The sequence below is a fragment of the Tamandua tetradactyla genome, chromosome 7 (assembly GCF_023851605.1).
Source record: "Tamandua tetradactyla isolate mTamTet1 chromosome 7, mTamTet1.pri, whole genome shotgun sequence".
NCBI lineage: Eukaryota > Metazoa > Chordata > Mammalia > Pilosa > Myrmecophagidae > Tamandua > Tamandua tetradactyla.
The window spans coordinates 6623041-6638945 of record NC_135333.1 but is presented as its reverse complement, the minus strand read 5'-3'; the positions used below and the strand labels follow the sequence as shown (position 1 = coordinate 6638945).

Here is a 15905-nt window from a genome sequence, read left to right as displayed (position 1 = left end):
GTGAAGTCACAGCCTTTGGCCAAGAGAGCCTGGGTAGACTCTGTGGAAGTTGTTTCAGAGGAGGAAAAAAATATAAGGGCTTATTATATAGTGAGCAATTTTCTTTTTCTTGTCTGAATGGAGACAGTAATGGGGAAAATGAGTGGTAGACAAATACACAGGTTACAAACTGTCATGTGGCCCAGAAAAGCCATGTAATCCATTATTGGGAGGGCAGACCTATTGCTTGGGTGGGACATTTTGATCAGGTGGTTTTCATGGATATGCAATCCACCTGTAGGTGATTGGATGGGATTAGATGGGAATGTCACCCCGGCCATTCAAGGTGGGTCTTAGTCTACTGGAGTCTTTAAAAGAGCTCAGGGACAGAGAAAGAGCTGGGCAGAGAGCAGACACCTAGAGTCAGACATTTGGAGGTACAGAAGAAAAGCCCATCCCACCCCATCCCCACCCCCAGCAGAAGCCAGAAGGACCCACAGGAGCCAAAAGAGCCATTCTGAAACCAACCCAGGAGGGTAGCAGACATCGCCATGTGCCTTTCCCACGTGACAGAGGAACCCAGATGCTGCCTTTCCCCCAAGAAGGTGTCCTCTTGTTCGTACCTTAATTTGGACATTTTCATGGCCTCAGAATTGTAACTTGTACCTTAATAATTCCCCTTTATAAAAGCCAATCCATTTCTGGTATATTGCATTCCAGAAGCTTTAGCAAATTAAAAAAACAGATTTCCAATTAACCCAAATGCAAGTATTCACTATACAGGATTGTGTGGTGGACAATCTTTGCTCTTTGAGATGGCGTGGCCACGGAAATCTCCTCTCTCCCCTTACCTGTCTAATAGGACCCCAAATGTGTGCAGAATAGTGATGCACCCAATCAAACACTATCTTTCTCAGACTTTCCTGTAGCTAGGTGTGCTGGTCTGAAAGGATGTATGCCTCCTAGAAAAGCCACGTTTTGATCAAAATCCCATTTCATAAAGGTGGAGTAGTCCCTATTCAATATTGTATGTTTGAAACTGTAATCAGATCATCTCCCTGGATGATGTGATTTAGTTAAGAGTGGTTGTTAAACTGTATCAGGTGATGACATGTCTCCACCCATTTGGGTGGGTCTTGATTGGTTTATTGGAGTCCTATAAAAGAGGAAACATTTTGGAGGAAGAGATTCAGAGAGAGCAGAGAAGAAAGACATAGCCACAAGAAGCAGAGTCCACCAGCCAGCGACCTTTGGAGATGAAGAAGGAAAATGCCTCCCAGGGAGCTTCATGAAACAGGAGGCCAGGAGAAGAAACTAGCAGATGACGCCGTGTTCACCACGTGCCCTTCCAGATGAGAGAGGAACCCTGACCATGTTCACCATGTGCTCTTCCAGCTGATGGAGGAACCCTGAACTTCATCAGCCTTCTTGAACCACGGTATCTTTACCTGGATGCCTCAGATTGGACATTTCTATAGACTTGTTTTAACTGGGACATTTTCTCGGCCTTAGAATTGTAAACTAGCAACCTATTAAATTCCCCTTTTTAAAAGCCATTCTGTTTCTGGTATATTGCATTCCAGCAGCTAGCAAACTAGAACACAAGGGCTGCATGATTCTCCAGAGTTTCCATAAGCAGAAGTCTGCTCAGGGTTTCTAGGAAGGGTTATGCCTTCCAAAACATGGAACATGGGGTGACCCTGGAAATGCAGCATCCATCTGCAACCACAACTGACAAGTGTGAGGGAGAAAGCCACATCTCAAAAAGACAGGCTGCTACACCAGCCCGGACTCCTACGTCAGGGCTTCATGCAGACTGAGATGCCCAGATGGCGACACCACTGTCTCAGCTGAGTCTATTAACAGGCAGCCAAACACAGACCCAACTGCACAGCACCTCTCCCAGCAGGCATGGCTCAGACTTTTACCCTTTAACAGAAGGTGCTGACGAGGGGCTTCTTCTATTCTACTGGAGTTGTTTTAAACTGAACCAGGGTTTTTGTACATATAAAAGGAATCTGGGTGAAGGAGCAGTTTTTTCCCTCTTAATTTCCTTAATTCAATGCCCTAAGCAATTACAAGGCCAGAAGTTCAAAAGATGAACTAATTCATTTTATTAAAGCCATGGAACACCACGGAAAAAGAAAAAGAGAACAATTTCCAGTCCAGATAATTCTAAGGTTTAGTAGCCTATTTGACAAAGCTAAGGTCTGCTGGGTCTCTGTCCCAGGCCTGCCAGGTATAAGGGGCTGCAGGGAGGTAACCAGGTCCCAGAGTCAGGTCTTCACCGTGTCCACTCCTACCTTTGAAACTGGTCAGCACTGGGCCAGAGGAAGGAATTCTGCTCTCCTTCCTTCCTGGCCTCATGGGATCATGGAGACCCTCCCCCCAGCACTGGGAAAGCTTCTCTCATATATGATCTTGGGACCAAGGACGACATTGCCTCTTCTCTCGAAGTCTGGAAGCGTCAGAACCCTTGACAGTATTCTCCACCCTCTCCTGCTCTCCTGAGAGCTCCACTGTACTGTATCCTGCTTGACCAGCCTGACCCAGAAGATTTCTGCTTTGTGAGTGTGTTACCTCCACAGAGAGCTTTGTGAGTGTGTTACCTCCACAGAGGATTAGCTAACCCATGCACACCCTCACACTAGACGGCTCCTTCTCTCAGTACTCAGAGTACACTCCTCTTTAGTAAATGACAAGGGGATAAAGTTCTCACATGTGAATGGCATCTTCCTTTGCTTCCTCCCTTCCTGAAGAAGGAACTGTTTCCAGTTCCTACTCACCCAGCTCTCCCAGCAACTAAGTTCCTCTCTTCTCCAGCCCTGCATCATCTCACAAGGGCCTCCTACCCCTGTAAACAGACATGTGACTCCGACCAACAGCACTGTGGTGGGCTGAACAGTGCCAACCCCCTAAATTCATTCACCCAGAACCTCAGGACATGATCTCACATGGAAATAGCATCTCTGAAGAAGTAATTAGTCCAGATGAGATCACACTGGAATAAGGCGGGCCCTGAGTTCCACATGCTTGCTGTCCTCATAAGAGGGAGATGTGGACACAGATGCAGACATCCTGGGGAGAAGGCCACGGGAAGAGAGAGGCAGAGACTGCAGTGAAGTGTCTACAAGCCGAGGAACACCAAGGATTGCCGACAATCACCAGAAGCCAGGAGAGGGGCATGGAACAGATTCTCCCGACCAAGCCTTCCGAGGGAGCGTGGCTCTCCCACACCCTGATTTTGGACTTCCAGCCTCCCGAACTGAGAGAATACCTTCTGTGGCTTTAGGCCACCCAGCACATGGTACTTTGTTATGGCAACCCTAGGAAACTCATACAAGCACCAACGCCAGCCACTCTGACCAAAAAAGGCAGAGATCACTTGGGCCCTACACCGCCACGTTGGTTCAGTCGCCGGCAGGACGTGTACAGATGGGTGCATCTGGTGAACAAATGCAGAGGGCCTGGGGCCGGCAGTACCCTAGAGACCTAAATCTCCTGTTGAAAGACTCTCAAACTTACTTAACAACAAAGCATACCCTGATCATCAATTTCCTTATCTTTCTGTGCCTTGTCTTGTCACCCAAGCATCAAAATTCAGGAACAAAGCTGACCAGACTGCATTAAACTGCTCTGCTTGCCCTGCTAACTCTGCTTACCATTCTGAGCCTGAGGTCTATTTGCAAGATAAAGAGGTAAGCATAAATATTCATTAAGGGGAAGTTTCCAGAAACAGCTGAAGTATACTCAGTATTCTACGATGGTAGGTGCCATCCCAAGGGCAGCCTGTGTCCTCTGTCCTGTGGAGCCCATGGGTGCCGACGGCCGTCTTGCTCCTAGGTGGGTTGTTCCAACCTGGCCCTACTGTCGGGATGGCCAGTGCAGGTAGCCGGGCCCAGCAGCCTCAGAACAACTTCAGCTGCAGAGGCCCCAGGTACCTTCACCTGCCCTAGGCTGGCTGAGTGGAGGCTTCTAGGGAAGCCTCTCCCTTCTCACGGTCTCCCTGGCTCAGGCAGCAAAGTGGAGACTAGTAATTCAGATGGGCCTCCCCAACCAGTTTCTCTTTTCTCAGTCTGTGAGCAGAAAGGGCTGTGATTGCACAAGGTACTATTACTGTCATTATGTTTCTTAACTGCTCCTGCCACTTTAGTTTATGATAGACCGGTCAGAGCTGTACCCACAATTCTTCCAAATACACTTAAATCAGGTAATATATTAACAGCACAGAGGACACATTTCTCACCAGCAGAAAGCCTAGTTGAGGATTAACAACCAGTCAGTCCCAAAGGCATCTTGAAGATGGAGGATCCCCTTGCCAAACTTTGTCACAACTCACCCCTCTACCCCAGTCCTTGCTGGTAAATGATGCAAACGCTACACAGTAAGTTAGCAGTGAAAATGCCTACATGTTATTCCACAAAGCAACTTCTGGCCTCAGAAGTGAGAGGCAATCTGAGGTTTTAGCTGTTTCTGGAAACTTCCTCTTACAGGAGGCAGATGTGATAGGAGATGATGTTCCTTGGGTTCTGCCTCTGAGAGAAGGGTTGTCAGCACTTCCTGAGGGGAAACAGCACAGTACAACAGGAACTCCTCCACGGGAAGGCAGAGACCACGGGTCTGCTCTCAGCACTGCCACCAACCTGCTGAGTGACACCAGGAAGAGCCTTCAGAGACAGAGACCAGCATGGTGCAGGACCAAAGCCCATGTTACGTGAGGAACAATCAAGGGAATGCAAATATCCCACCCAAGAAGAGAGACTCAAGGATGGTACTATATGCCTTCCAGTATTTGAAAGGTTGTCTGTCTGTCATGGGGAAGTGGGTTTACACTGTCTACACGGCCCCAAGAGGTAGAGCAGGAAGTTAACCAGGCTTCTCCCAAGCACCACCATGCCAGTTTGGACTCTGGGAAGGTGCTGTAAGCAAACCAGGGCAGGCCAGAGGCTCCAACCTAACCTGGAGCAGGAGCCAGAGAAAGCTGGGGCTGGTCGTGGGTTAACAACCAGTCATCTGCAAGAAGGCATCTGCAAGAAGGAAGGTCCCCTTCTTCACGAAGGCTGGCATCCCCCACACAACCAAGACCAGCTAGGGAGCCCACCTGGTCACCCCATCTTCTGGAGCTGCTCTGGTAAGAGGACACCCCCTCGTGTTAACTCAAGCTTGAACCTTCATCTCCCGGTGGCATCCCAGAATTAAAATGCCTCTAGAGTAAGACTAGGGGTAATGGTGGGTGAAAAACCCAGAGGCCCAAACTATGGGAAGTAGCTTGAACCTAAGAACACTGTCCTCCGTAATACTGGCATCTCTTCTTAGGGAATATTTGGGTCTGCAAAATATTTTTATTGTTAACAAGATTTACTACAAATACAAATGGCTCTGAGTTGTATTTAAATAGTACCAAAACCACAAGTTATTAAAAATAAATAAATAAAAGTCTCCTAGAGGAAGACTCAGAAAGAAAAAGGAATGAATTAAGCCCCCTAACCTTCCATTTGAAAACATCCTACATTTGGTGGTACCACTGTATTGACTTTCACTAAGTAAAGCTGACCAACTGCACAACAGAGAACTTATTTAAAATCTGTTTTCCCTGCTCAACTGCAAGTTCCACCAAGGCAAGAGCCATGTTTGACTTTAACCCAAAGTCTACACAGAGCCTGGCATATAACAGGCATTCAAAATGAATGAAATGAGTGTCCAAGTCCCTGACCACCGAACCTTATCGCTACTCTGAAAAAGCTATTGGAAGAATAAGAGCATGGAGACTGGACACATGTGCCGCTTTCTTAGGAAGGCAGAGTATAGCACTGATGGCAGGTCTGGCCCTCTGCACTATGGCTCCCAACAGGTCCCCTTTTCTCCCCTGTCTGCCACCAGCCATTGCCACCAGAGCACCACCCCATTGTCCTTGATGGGACATGTCCTCTGATGGCTATGAGGTCTGGGAAGGCAGACTCCAGTTAGAGACACCAGAGTCATCCCAGGGAGAGGAACGTAGGAGGCAGGGTGGTTTTTTAATGCTATGTTTTACAAATTGTGTAGCTCAGCAAGTATGGTCTGCCATAAAAGAAAAGGTCAAGGGGAGAATAAGCTGATGTCACACCACTTCAAGAATGTCAGATGGCCCTCCCTGAGCCTCCCCAGCCCCAGCAGACAGGGGAGTGGTTCTTCTCTGCATGCTGTATGCAGCCCGTGGTTCATGGCACTCCCATGTCTGTTGTTCCCAATAGACTGTGGCCCTTAGGGGAGGAGATCACAATTTATTCATCTGATCTCCAGCCACTATAGAGCCCAGCACACATAAGACGCCTGATAAACCTTATTCATGGAATGGGTGAACCAGTGAATGCTCTCTAAACATTTTACCCATTCCAGACCAAGAGAGAAGAAGCCAAAGCCTGATTCCAGCTTGTCTCAAGGACTTGCCCCAGTTCCAGAATAAAAGTGGGTGGGCTGTTAGGTCTAAGACCATAAAACAGTTAGAGGAAAATGTAGGGAGATATCTTATGAATCTTACAACTGGAAGTGGTTTTATGAACCTTAAACCTAAAGCAAGAGCACTGAAGAAAGAAAGAAATAAATGGGAGCTCCTCAAAATTAAACACTTTTGTGCATCAAAGAACTTCATCAAGAAAGTAGAAAGACAGCCTACACAATGGGAGATAATATTTGGAAATAACATATCAGATAAAGGTCTAGTATCCAGAATATATAAAGAGATTGTTCAACTCAACAACAAAAAGACAGCCAACCCAATTACAAAATGGGAAAAAGACTTGAACAGACACCTACCAGAAGAGGAAATACGGATGGCCAAGAGGCACATGAAGAGATGCTCAACTTCCCTGGCCATTAGAGAAATGCAAATCAAAACCACAATGAGATATCATCTCACACCCACCAGAATGGCCATTATCAACAAAACAGAAAATGACAAGTGCTGGAGAGGATGCGGTGAAAGAGGCACACTTATCCACTGTTGGTGGGAATGTCAAATGGTGCAACCACTGTGGAAGGCAGTTTGGCGGTTCCTCAAAAAGCTGAATATAGAATTGCCATATGACCCAGCAATACCATTGCTAGGTATCTACTCAAAGGACTTAAGGGCAAAGACACAAACGGACATTTGCACACCAATGTTTATAGCAGCGTTATTTACAATTGCAAAGAGATGGAAACAGCCAAAATCTCCATCAACAGAAGAATGGCTAAATAAACTGTGGTATATACATACGATGGAATATTATGCAGCTTTAAGACAAGATAAACTTATGAAGCACGTAATAACATGGATGGACCTAGAGAATATCATGCTGAGTGAGTCCACCCAAAAACTAAAGGACAAATACTGTATGGGCCCACTGATGTGAACGGACATTCGAGAATAAACTTGAAATATGTCATTGGTAACAGAGTCCAGCAGGAGTTAGAAACAGGGTAAGATAATGGATAATTGGAGCGGAAGGGATACAGACTGTGCAACAGGACTAGATACAAAAACTCAAAAATGGACAGCACAATAATACCTAATTGTAAAGTAATCATGTTAAAACACTGAATGAAGCTGCATCTGAGCTATAGGGTTTTTTTTTTTTACTATTATTACTACTTTTATTTCTTTTCTCTATATTAACATTTTATCTTTTTCTGTTGTGTTGCTAGTTCCTCTAAACGGATGCAAATGTACTAAGAAACGATGATCGTGCATCTATGTGATGATGTTAAGAATTACTGAGTGCATATGTAGAACGGTATGATTTCTAAATGTTGTGTTAATTTCTTTTTTTTTTCTTTCTTTCCGATAATTAAATAAATAAATAAATAAATAAATAAATAAATAAAAGTGGGTGGGCTGTTAATGACAAGCAACAGGTTTGTCCTAACCCAGGGGACATGGGCCCAGTCTGACCCACTGCCTGTTTTTGGGTGGTCTGTGAACTAAGATGGTTTTCATATTTTAAAGAGTTGTTTAAAAAATAAAAGGAATATGCAATAGAAATCATATGTGGCTCAAGAGACCTAAAATACTTACACACACCACACTCTGCTACTTCCTTTCTTGTGACCCTCCACAAGCAAGTTCAAGAAAATCAACCTACTTATTAAGCAAAACTTGTCAGACCCCACCAATCCTCGGAGGTTAACAAGACCCTAAACCTTAGCCACCGGATAAATAAAAAGTAAAATACTGGCAAGTCTCTGCAGACCTCCGTGAATGCCTATACTTTGGGCATGGTTCTAAGTGTTCGCTGAGGTAAGTTCTGTCCTCTGAGAAAAGTGACCAGCCAAAATGTGAGAATGGGGACAGATCAACAAACCAGGAAGGGGCTTTTTGCCCCTCGCTGGAAATGCAAGGTGAAGAAGAACTGAATTACAAGAGCATCTCCTGGGATCACATGATTTTTTGCTTCCAAAAACCTAAGTATCTCTTACTGATGTTATTCTGGTAAGTAACCTTCAATTTTATTAATTTTTTTCTTTGGTCAGCTCTTCCCTCTCCTCTCACCCCAGCCCTTGGTTATCTGTTAACCAGGGACTAAAAACCTTGGGCTTCTGGATTACGAAACTATAACAAGTCCCCTGGCAGGGGAAGGGCTGGGGCCTCTGAACCTTTCTAAGAAGCTGCTGAGGTCATTATATGAGTCTTAAGGAAGCGCTCTCTCACTGCCTCCCCTGCCAGTCCTGCTTGTTTGACCCATGGAAAGGAAAGCAGGAAAGGACCTAAGGAAACTCTACAAGTGCTGTGCTGTGGGCCCCAAACGCAAAGGGGGATACAGTCTGTGCTAACTGCACCGCTCCAGCTCCCCTGCAGGAGGAAGCCGGCAGAGCTCAGCTCAGCCTCTGCTGCTGGTACATCAAGTCTTTGCGGTAATCAGAGTTGTATCTGGAATAGCTCTGTGAGGGGGCTAATTGTTCCCAAGAGTTCGGAGATCATGAACTAAATCTGCCCCCTCAGACACTGAAGCATCGACAATGAGAGGTAGAGAAAATCAAGACCTAACTCTTCCGAAGAGATCTTTGGAAACTGGGCTGTAAAACTGGAAGGCTTCCTCCAGGGTGTAAGATTAGAATTATTACGAAGCTACTTCCTGGCAGAAGCTGATGGTGGATGGCAGACTGAATCTGAATAAGGAAACCTCTCCTGGGTCTTGTCTGAGTGACCAAAGGGAGTCAGTGCCAGGGCCGGGAGGCCAGGGGGGTGGTGACAGAGGTGAGACTGGGCTCTATTTCCCGCCCTTGTGTGACAGTGTGAAACCAGCTTTGAAATAAGATATGTGGGGACTGGCAAAGAAAGGCTTGCTTAAGCTTCCTACTTCTTCACAATCAGCAAGTACCTAGAAGCTTCCGTCTTCAGGCCTAGATTAGGGCGTGGTATACAACAGCTATTCAATAAATCCTCTTGGCTAAACTGACTGCCAAAAGCCAGAGCGAAACCTACCTATTCCTCAGATCACCCCAGTCTGCGATGAAAAAGGCCCCAATCAGAGTTTTCGCTGCTTCCTAATTACCTATTGGCAAGGAGAAGGGCATTAGCCCTGTTGTCTGTCAAGTCTGGGGCATAATATGTGCAGCAAGCACAGGATCAGTCAGGAGACACCAGACCTCACCCTGCCTCTGCTCGCCTGGCTGGGGGACCCAGGACAAGTCACTCAACTTTTCTAGACCTCAGGCAGCTCCTCTGCAAAATGAAGGACTGGGTAACAGGATCTCACATATTCCTTTGGCTCCAGGTTTCAGGAGCCGCAGATATCATAAAGTGGTGATTGTCCATTCTCCCTGCAAGGGCATGTCAAGTGTCACTGACATTTTAGAACTACAAAGGTTGCAACTTGGCAGTAAAGTTGTTTTGATGACATACTAAGTGGGGAAAGAGCAGAAGCAGCATCAGAACTGTGGTTTGGTGGGCTTCGGGGCATTTTAACTGAGGGAAAGAGGAGAGAAAAAGGATTCAATACAGACAGTACCTCCTTTAATCTTTACCACCTCACCAGATCACCATATGATAAGTATCATGATTTCCATTTTCCTGGTGAAGAAGTCACCTCCAAGAGGTCAGTGACTGGCCGTGGTTACCCACAGTAGGAAGCAAAGCCATGATTCAAAACCAGCCCTGTCAATCCCTGCTCCTTCCACTCCCCAGTATTGCCTCCCAATTCATAAACATTCCCCAGTATTGCCTCCCAATTCATGAACCTTCATTGGCCTGGCATTCATGATGATCCCTGGCACCGTCTCATAGCAGCAGCGTGAGTAACAAACAGTCCCTGCCTGCTGCAGGCGAATGGAGGGAAATGTGGAAGCCCCCAGCAGAGTTCCAAAGCAGAGCAGGCCATCAAAAAATGCCAGCTTCCTACAAACCCCTCTACTGCGTGGTGAAATACCAGCTCCCAAGTCTGGTCCACTTAGTCATACCACCTCTTTCCCCACCAAGAGTTCACGTCTCCATTTCCTTCCCCAAACTACCCCAACTGTAAATGGCAGGAATTTGTCAGAGGCCTTCAGACCAGCTGAAGCAGGGGGAAGTTGAGCCCATTCTGTTCAACCAGACACAGGAACCTTGAGAACATGAGCTCTGCACTCTTAATTCTGAGAATGGCTATTCTAAAGCCTAGTGGTACAAGGCACTAAAATATCCCATGAGCACAGACTCCTGCATGCTTCAGGCTTCAGGGTCCTACCCTGCTCTAAAGTCCCCATTTAAAAAGAGATTTGGCATGATGCTTAGAACAGGCTCAAGTGAAAGGCTGAGGTTCAAGTCTCGGCCCTACCACTTCCTTGTGTGGGAGCAGGGTGGGAGTTTGTCTGTACCCCAGAAGTGGCACAGGTACCCATTACTGGAAACAAAAATCTGTGTCCCAAAGACAGCCACAAATATCTGGGCCAAACATAAACACACATAGCGCCTGCTAGGAGTTAGCAGAAGCAATCCCACCACAGACCACCTCCCCACCTGCCATTTATATGAGATGATGGAGAGCAGAGCCAGGAGTAAGAGTCAGTAGCTTGTTAGCAGGAGAGCAGTGTTCATGGTGGGAAGTGATTGCCCTTGCCCCAGGTCCTGGAAGGAGGAAGTACCACAGGAATTGCTCACAGGGATCAGAAGAGTCTGGTCTCTACCTCCCTGGACAGATGCTTGCTGAGCTGGGAAGCTGCAGGGCCACTATAGTAGGTATTGGAGCAAACTACATTGTGGAAAGGGTGTTCCAGGGAGGTCTGAGGGCATCAGGAATTGGAGGGGATATCTGCTTTCACCTGGGTATTTCTGCAGGTGGGAGGGGGCTCCAGAGTAGGCAGTGAAAAGGGACCACAGTAGTATGCCTGGGAGAAAAACCTGGGTCTCGCCATCCCACTGCTGTCACTGTGTGGCTCAGAGGGAGTAAGGGGGACCTCAGCAGGCCACTGGCATCATGAAAAAGGGAATGGAGGTCAGAGAGGAGGACCAAAGTCGTGTGCAGGAGTCCCACCTGAAGAGGGGACTGGAATGAAAGGCAGACAGGGCAGAAGGGGCCAGAATGAAGTTAGACAGCACCCACGGAGACACACCACACCTGCGGAGTCAACTGCAGAGGCAGAGCCAGAGCAGGGCCCAGGAGCAAACAGGCAGAGAGCCAGATGGAACCACCCTGCCCCAGAAGAGCCAGAAGAGCCAGACACAGAAGGTGCAGGGGAGGAGTTAAGAGCCAGGGACACACCCCTTACACTCCAAACCAGAGTTCTGGACAGGGGTAGAGATGAGATTTAAAAGTGATGTGACTGACAATAAATATAAGATCTTCCTGATAAGTCATTAGGAGATAGAGAGACTTACTCTAGCACAGTATAGAAACAATGATTTGGGAAAAAAAGGAAACCAAACTGTGTCTGTTCAGTTAACTGGTTCCCCATAAAATGTGACTGTGAGCAACTACTTGTGACTGTGCAGTGGGGCATCAGCCCAAGGGGACAGCAGTGCTGCTGGGACTCCACATCCACCTCAGAAAGGGCCCACACGGGCTGCACGGCACTGTGGGCCAGTTTCCTCCTCTGTATGAACCTCAGTGGGGAGAGTGTTGACACCTCTTCCATACCAGGTTAAATGAGATGAGTAAGAAAGCACCAGGCATAGAGGACGTGGACACCACAGAAAAAAGCTTCCTCCATCTCTTGGACCCACCCTTTCCAATTCATCCCCAAATCCATAGTTTTGCCCACAGCTCCCTTCCCGTGGTCCAGTGTCTTTCCTCTGTTCCATCTTGCCAACCTCAAGGAGATAGCTGCAAATCCACCTCTGGTTCTGAGCACATCCTGGACCATGCTATTTTGTTCCACCTGGCACTTCTTGCTAATATTCAAATATACATTCCCGCAAATCCCTTGAATTATTATTTATCTGTGTCTTATGTACACTATGTCTTTTCCCAACTTAATTTTAAGCTGCTGGGGAACAAGGTGGTACATTTAGAGTAGGGTATATTTTCCAGTGTAAAAGTCCTCAAATATGTACCATAAAGTTTAAGAGTTTACACTCAGAGGTGAGTCTGAATCCTGGCTCTATCTTGCACTAACAAGTGTGACCTTGAGAAAGTCATTTAACCTCTCTCGGCCTCGATTTCCTCCTCAGCAAAATGGGGGCAAAATAGCAGTGCTTTCTTCAGGGAGTTGTATGAAGAATAAATAAGAAAAACCACTTAAAACCATGCCTAAAATAGCTCATTCTTCTGTAAAACTATTATCTGCTACCTGCTCTTACTCCAAAATCTGATTTACTTGGTCTGAGATGGGGTCCTCATATCAGTAATTCTTAAAGCACACCTTTGTAGCCAAAGTTGAGAACTCTGCCTAAGAGAATGAGTGTATACAGGAAGAGAAGGGGCCAGTCAGAGCTGGCTGACCCCTTTATAACTCCCCAGCAGTGTCAGATTATTTATCAGGAAGCCAGGAATGGCTTTGATGCTGACACCTACTGCCACCTTCTCCTGTCAGCCACCCTGTACTCGCAGGTGAAAAGCTTTTTGCTGTAGAGCCCAACAAATAATAAAGAATTCACGGCTGTGACTTGGGCCTGGCAGCCTAGAGCGGCTCTGTCTGTCTGGCCCCTGGCCCTCATTCAGCATTTATTCACCAACCAGCAGACAGCACAGAAAATGGCAGCCCGGACCCTAATCCGACTTTATGTCGGATTTGCATGTGATTACCAAAGAACAATGGCAGTTGCTTATGTTTTCCTTTTTTTCTCAAAAAAGGACAAGAGTAAAGATCTCAATGTACAACATTACCAACGCCAAAGTTCTCAAGGGAACATAAACTTCCTTGACTTTCGTATCTTGCTAGAACCACTCCTTACAGTCCAATTAAAAAGTCAGTGTCTGCAACGTAGCTGACTGCCTGAACTGGTTTGAGGTTTAAAGGTAGTATTTGCACAGACAATATATATTACTCGTGGACTGGAAAATATGCTGAGATACTAGGCTTCTAGAAAGGCTCTCAGTGTAGTTCCATTTTGATAAGATTTCAATATCGACTAAATTTTACATGGGCTATTTTTTTCTAGCCAAAAGTATTTCCTCCAAATTTTCGGTCAGTGACTCTCACTATGCTAAAGCAATTCTTTTACTTTCTTTTCTTTCTTTTTCTTAATCAATGACATTCTTTTGAAAAACAGACGATATCATTAAAAAAACAGAAAGGCTACTTGCACAAGGCCTCTGCCCACCTAAATTACCCTCACCAGGCAACTCAGTTGGCATATTTCCTTGAGCAGAGTCCTAGTGAAAAGTGGACATTTTAGTGCTTGAAAATCAATGGGGATAAGAAAGGATGCTCCTGCTTTGGCACTGTGTTATTAAACTTTTGTTCAATACCTCATGTAGCGTTCACATTGCTTCACAGTTATTGTACTTTCATTAAGTCAGCCATCCCAAGAAAAGCAACAGCCAAGTCAATCAGCATGCTCTCCCTAATTAGCTTATTAACAATATGCCTCATAAAATTATTCTTGCATGCCTATAAAAGAGCCCCAGTAAACTTTCATGGCTTCTTCCTCGAGCCTCTGCAACAGAGCAAGCCTGACCTCCTGCTGCAGCTGCCCAGGAGCTGGGTATTACCCCGGACAGCTGTTTAGCAGTCCTGTGGAATGAATTAGTAAGTCGCAGTTCAGTAGGGCTCCTAACCAGAGGGGGTTCAAAACATCTCATCAAAACCTTGGAGATCACAATCTGCCATCGCTTGAAAAAAAAAACAGCATCCGACCCAAGTCCGGAGGCTAAAGTACCAATGACCTTTGCAGGCTGGAATGAAGTGCTTTGGAACCAAGGGACGGAGGAAAAACCTTAAGAGTTGAAATCTCCGGATGGGCGCACCTTCATCAGTACCAATCCTGGCATGTGCATGAAGACGTGGATGGTGTCCGCTCGGCGCTGTCGTGCAGAGCAAGCGCCCACCACGTACACTGGTTGATGCTGGAGCCAAGGGCAGCTCAGCCAGCCCTCACCTTCCTTCTCCTTCGCCTCTTTTGGGAATGGGAGGGGTGGGACGGGTCATCTGAGAGAAAGGTGTCAGGTAGGACAGGGCTCCTACGACCCCAAAACCGCTGTCTTTTCTCAACCGCTGCCTGAGCCCTGCCCCCCGCGACGGTGTGGGCCGCTGCCCGGGGGCCGCCCCGCCAGGTGAGCCCCTCCCGGCGCCGCCCGCCCGCCGGGGCCGCTCTCCGCGACTCACCTGCGTGAAGTACAAGTTCATCAGCGTGAGGGTGAAGAACTGCAGGCACACGGGGAAGCAGTAGAGCAGCCAGAAGACGAAGGGGCTGAGCGAATTGGCCGCCACGAAGTCTTTGAAGTAAAAGGAGAAGAGGACCGTCCGCAGGGAGGCCCAGAAGAGGCAGAGAAAGAGGAAGACGCTCTGGTAGCTGAGCCGCTTGTGGCGGTAGCGCAGCACCAGCCAGAGCTGTACGTAGATGAACACGAAGAGCAGCGAGTAGAACACGGTGTAGACGATGGTGAGACCGAGCTTCACGTAAGGGGGCACGGCCGGGGTCAGCGTGGGCGGCAGCGAGTCGTTGCGGAGGGGATCCCACGGCGGGGCCTCCATCCGGGCCGGGAGCGCTGTGGCGCGGCCCGGAATACTCCGGCCTCATCGGGCCTCGCGGCTGCCGCTCCTACCGCCGCCGCCGCCGCCGGCGGCACCACCCTCTTGGGGGGTCTCCGCGCTTCGCGCTCCACCCGGAGCCCGGAGACTGAAGGCAAGAAAACAAGCCGCACTTCCTCCCCGCGGCACCACATGATTCACTGGGGCGGCCTTTGTCTGCGATTGGCAGCGCCTCGCCCGCCGCCTCCGCGTGCCCGGCAGCTCCGCGCCGGCCCCCGCCTCAACCCCTTGCGCGCCCCCGGCAGCTTTGTGCCGCCTCCCGGCCCCGGCCCCGCGCGCTCCCGGCAGCTCCGCGCCGCCGCCCGCCCCACCGCCCCCTCCTGCCTCGCGCGCTCCCGGCTGCTCCGCGCCGCTCCCCGCCCCCAAAACCTCGCGACCCCGCTGTGGCCGCTGGCTGCTGGGGGGGATGGTGCGCGAGGCATCTCGCTTTCTGCTGTTGATGACTTGTTGCTTTGCAGGAGTTAATTCCTTTATTAAGCAAAAAAGCTTTGCGAGTCCTTCCCCCCTACCCCTTTAAAAATAAAACTTTACGACTCGGTGGCTGAGAACTGGCCGGAGTTTTTCCTAGGAATTGTCATGCTGAGGTGATATTTATCTCTAACTCCGGAAAACCAAAGACCTGGTTTGTGTTTTTGAGGTCAGGTTTCTAAACCCAAAGTGGAGTGGCCTAAGCAGGGATGCTTTCTCCCCGAGAGCCATAGAATGCACCAGGCGGGCATCCTGCGCCCCTCACCTGGAAATGGGGCAGAGTAAGTGTGGGCATGAGCGAGGGTGGCCTGGCCTGTGCTGGTTGTATCCTT

The 15905-nt window shown here is 48.1% G+C and overlaps 1 protein-coding gene across 1 annotated transcript in view; it reads right to left on the bottom strand.

Moving 5' to 3' along the window:
* GPR137B (G protein-coupled receptor 137B) overlaps positions 1-15285 on the bottom strand; it is a 99445-nt gene extending 84160 nt beyond the window's left edge. Inside the window, 2 exon segments of the mRNA XM_077168422.1 lie at positions 14680-15048; positions 15050-15285. Coding sequence (XP_077024537.1) covers positions 14680-15048; positions 15050-15094 — 414 coding nt within the window. The 5' untranslated portion in view covers positions 15095-15285.
* Positions 15286-15905: the final 620 nt, after the last annotated feature.